Source organism: Cyprinodon variegatus, unplaced genomic scaffold, assembly GCF_000732505.1.
Source record: "Cyprinodon variegatus isolate N-32 unplaced genomic scaffold, C_variegatus-1.0 Scaffold593, whole genome shotgun sequence".
Lineage (NCBI taxonomy): Eukaryota > Metazoa > Chordata > Actinopteri > Cyprinodontiformes > Cyprinodontidae > Cyprinodon > Cyprinodon variegatus.
Genome location: NW_015151046.1, coordinates 476152 through 479637, shown reverse-complemented (window position 1 = coordinate 479637; position 3486 = coordinate 476152). Strand labels below are relative to the sequence as shown.

The window sequence follows — 3486 nt, the reverse complement described above, 5'->3', positions numbered from 1 at the left end:
CATACGTCGGGGGGAAATGCACACCGGGGGACGCAAATATGGGCGACACAACCCCTCCCGCTCCGTCATTTCCGCTCACGCTCCCGATTCAAAACATTGAAAAAACGGCGAAGCGGCTCTCCACAGCTCCGCTTTCGGCGAAAAAGTTGAGAAACACGACGCTAAGCCCTGAGTACAGAGCCGAGCAGTTCCCTCGTGACTTTTACGTGTCAGGTGAACTATTTTGCAAGTTTTGTCAACATTCCATTGATTGGAAGCGCAAAAATACATACATAAAACGGAAAAAACGGAATTTGGGAAAAAATAAAACAAATTTTATAGGGCCCTACAAATGTTAGTATTTGAACCTTTCTTATCCAGGACAAAGATACCGAATATAGTTTTTTCATTTTCTTTAGGCTTTTTTTTTTTTTTTGTCAGTGTAAATAAATCCTTAATGCAGAAGAACACTGAGCCACAGTTAGCTGGCCTATTAATAAACAAGTTCCCTACAAAGGAGGGTGTGGTCTAAGAGTGGCTTTATCTTACCAACTGACAGGAGCATGATGATAAAAACTCCCATCTTTAGACGATCTGCCATTCCGCCTTTCATGGTTGCCAGCTGTGAAAGAGAAGCGAAAAAGTGAAATGTATTTAGAAAAGTGGAACAAAAATATCCTTTATTCTTGAGTGAACGAGTACTCAGCAAATAAATCTAAAGTGTCTACTCATCAGCTGCAGGGTCAAATAAAAAAGGTCAGTTCCTGACTACAAGAATGCAAATCTAATGATAATGAAACTCCGACTTCATGTGCAGACACACTTCCTGAATAAAACAAAAAAAAAGAGTCCTGTGGTTGCTCAGATTTGACATAACACAACACCTTTTTCATGATAAGATTCGTATCCCGTTCCCTGGCCCGCTATCTGTGCTCTGATATCGCAGAATACAAATGAGCTCAGGCTCAAAATACACACAAGGACCTCTTATCAATGGAAACAGGCCTTCCCTTTAACGCAGAAATGAGCGCACATGCATCTGGTGTTCCTTCTCTCTACCAGCCTTTAGCTGATTTTATTTAAAGAAAAGAAGCAGCTTTATAAAGCTCAGTGAAAACAGGCTGTTTTTATTCAAAATGACATTCTACAAAACGCAAATTAAACAGTTTTATACCTGAGATAATGAGGGCGTCCATCGGTTTTGCTAGAGATTATTTGTGTAATTTTGATTCACTATGAGCTAAAATAGTTTTACTATGACTGTTTTATTGTTTTCAATGTAAAGATAATTGGAACCAAGCTCCTATATAGTGTGTCATTAAGTTAATTTTGTTTTCATTTGATGTTGTGTAAAAATGTTTTCTATATAAAAGAATATTACCAAAAAGTTTGATATTTTTTTTAATAAAGCTTAACTCTGTTCTATGAAGCTTGAATACTTAAATTCCTATTTAAAAGTCACAATAGCGTATGCTGCTATAGGCTTAGGATGCTGGAGGACATAGGAAACGCTTTTCCTCATTCTGCTTCATTCTTTCTCTATTCTCCCATTCTACAGTATTTGTTAGCCTCCCTCATAACTTTATGTTCTTCCTCTTGTCATAGTAGCTTCGTCTGGTTTGTTCCCGTTTGGCTGTGACACCATCCTGGAGAGAAAAATCAGCTGTGCTGATGCCATCAACACCGATTACAGATGATAGAGTTGGGCCTGTTCTTCAGTGTTTAGTCCTTTTTTGCTTCTAGACATAACTATGGGTTCAGCTTTTAATGTGACTAACTTTTAATGTACTCTTATCCTTTTTGACATTAAAACTGGCTCAGAGGTCGTCTGCTAAAGAGTTTAGCAATCTGTGGAGCTAGTTTGCCGTTACCTTTACTAACATAGGAAGTATCTTAGCTCAGTGCTTCTATGCCTGTTTTGTACGTCTGTTCTTTCCTCTTTTTCTTCAATCGCCGGGCGGCCTTGGTAGGTTTCTTTCAATTAAAAAGGGACTTTTTGTCTTGCCACCGTCACTGCATGCATGCTAGGTGTGAGGGATGCTGCGCAGTCAACGACATAATGCAAGCGAACATCTACTGTTGCCAGATACTCATCTGAGAGTAGCATCTCCTACAAACGATGCAATTAGCTGGTTTTCTTTAGATAGAAAACTTGAACTTATCTGACTCGATGGTCTGATTTAATTATCTCAATTAAGTGCTTTGAGATGAAATGTGGTTAGAATCCATGTTTCAAATACAATGTAATGGTCAAATGACCAAACTTACATTGTTGTGTCAATGCGTGACACAAGCATATGCACGCATATATGGATACACGCCATGGGTCACCAACATGGTGCCCACAGGCACCAGGTAGCCCCCAAGGACCACATGTGGTGCCGTCAAGCCTGTTCTAAAACTAGCACAACCTTCCAGTGAGATGCCTCTAAAAGGTTATTTTAGTCTGTTGCTCTACTTTTGTAATCACACTGACACTTCTACAGATTTAAAAATGAGAATATTTAAATCAAATAAAGCATTGCAAATATGTTTATTGGTAAGCGCTGACCCTTGTAGTTCAAAGGTCAGTATTGGTAGCCCCTTCACGTGAAGTAGCTCTCAGTTTAAAAAAGGTTGGGGACCCCCTGCACGAGGCATATATATATATATATATATATAATGCACCAGAGGAAGCAGTATTGTCATGATACGGATAAAGCAGAACATAAAAAAGGGAAATGGGTGTAGAGTGAACAGGGGAGGGTTGGGTGGTACATGTGTCAAAGCTGAGGTAGAGATTTTCTCTCCAGCCATCATGGGTGGATGGATGATTTCATGTGTTACTGTGAATTACGACAGATCTGACTTTAAGACTCCTTTCAGCTGCTCCCTTATTTTAGGATACATCTGGATTTCCTTCATTCATACCTGGATTTCCTGGATTAAAGTCAAAAGCTTAAAGGACCTACAACAAACAAACTCACTTCTTGAGCTATTAATGATGTAATCATGGATTTCCTTTATCAAAATCATGTCTAATTATTTTGTTTTTCACACATTTCTGAGTAATCTTTATAAAAGTGAGCAGCAGAGCCTTCCTGTTCTGGAAGAACGAGTGACCTTAACAGCGCTACATAGAGTAGCGATTAGCCGCTCCCCTCCAGGACGCGTCTACCTTCACCACATCATGGCTCTCCATGAAACAACACACCCCCCTTTCTCAGAATAGTGAGCGTAGATTTTGGGCATAGCATGGTCATTTCTGCTCAAAGATGAGTCTTTTAGCACCTACTCACAGAATGACAATTATTATTCTGTTTTCTTAGCTTTGGATGATGTCTAAGTTGTGAAATTGTGGTTTTTGCTTCAAGAGGCTTCAGAGTTTGTTCAGCCTTCCTAAAGAGGAGCCTTACCCTTAAAAGTGGTAACTGTGGGTGGTACCCACAGAGGCATCATCTCATGAAAGGCAAGTCCGTCTTGCTTCCAGGTCAGAAAAATGGAAAACAGCTAATATTTCTTTAGAAA

At 39.6% G+C, this 3486-nt stretch overlaps 1 protein-coding gene across 1 annotated transcript in view; it reads right to left on the bottom strand.

Moving 5' to 3' along the window:
* Positions 1-3486, bottom strand: part of LOC107096029 (adhesion G-protein coupled receptor G5-like) — a 50494-nt gene that overhangs the window by 19476 nt on the left and 27532 nt on the right. The window contains exon 2 of the mRNA XM_015392483.1: positions 529-601. Within this exon, the coding sequence (XP_015247969.1) occupies positions 529-592 (64 nt within the window). The 5' untranslated portion in view covers positions 593-601. The remainder of the gene's footprint in view (positions 1-528; positions 602-3486) is intronic.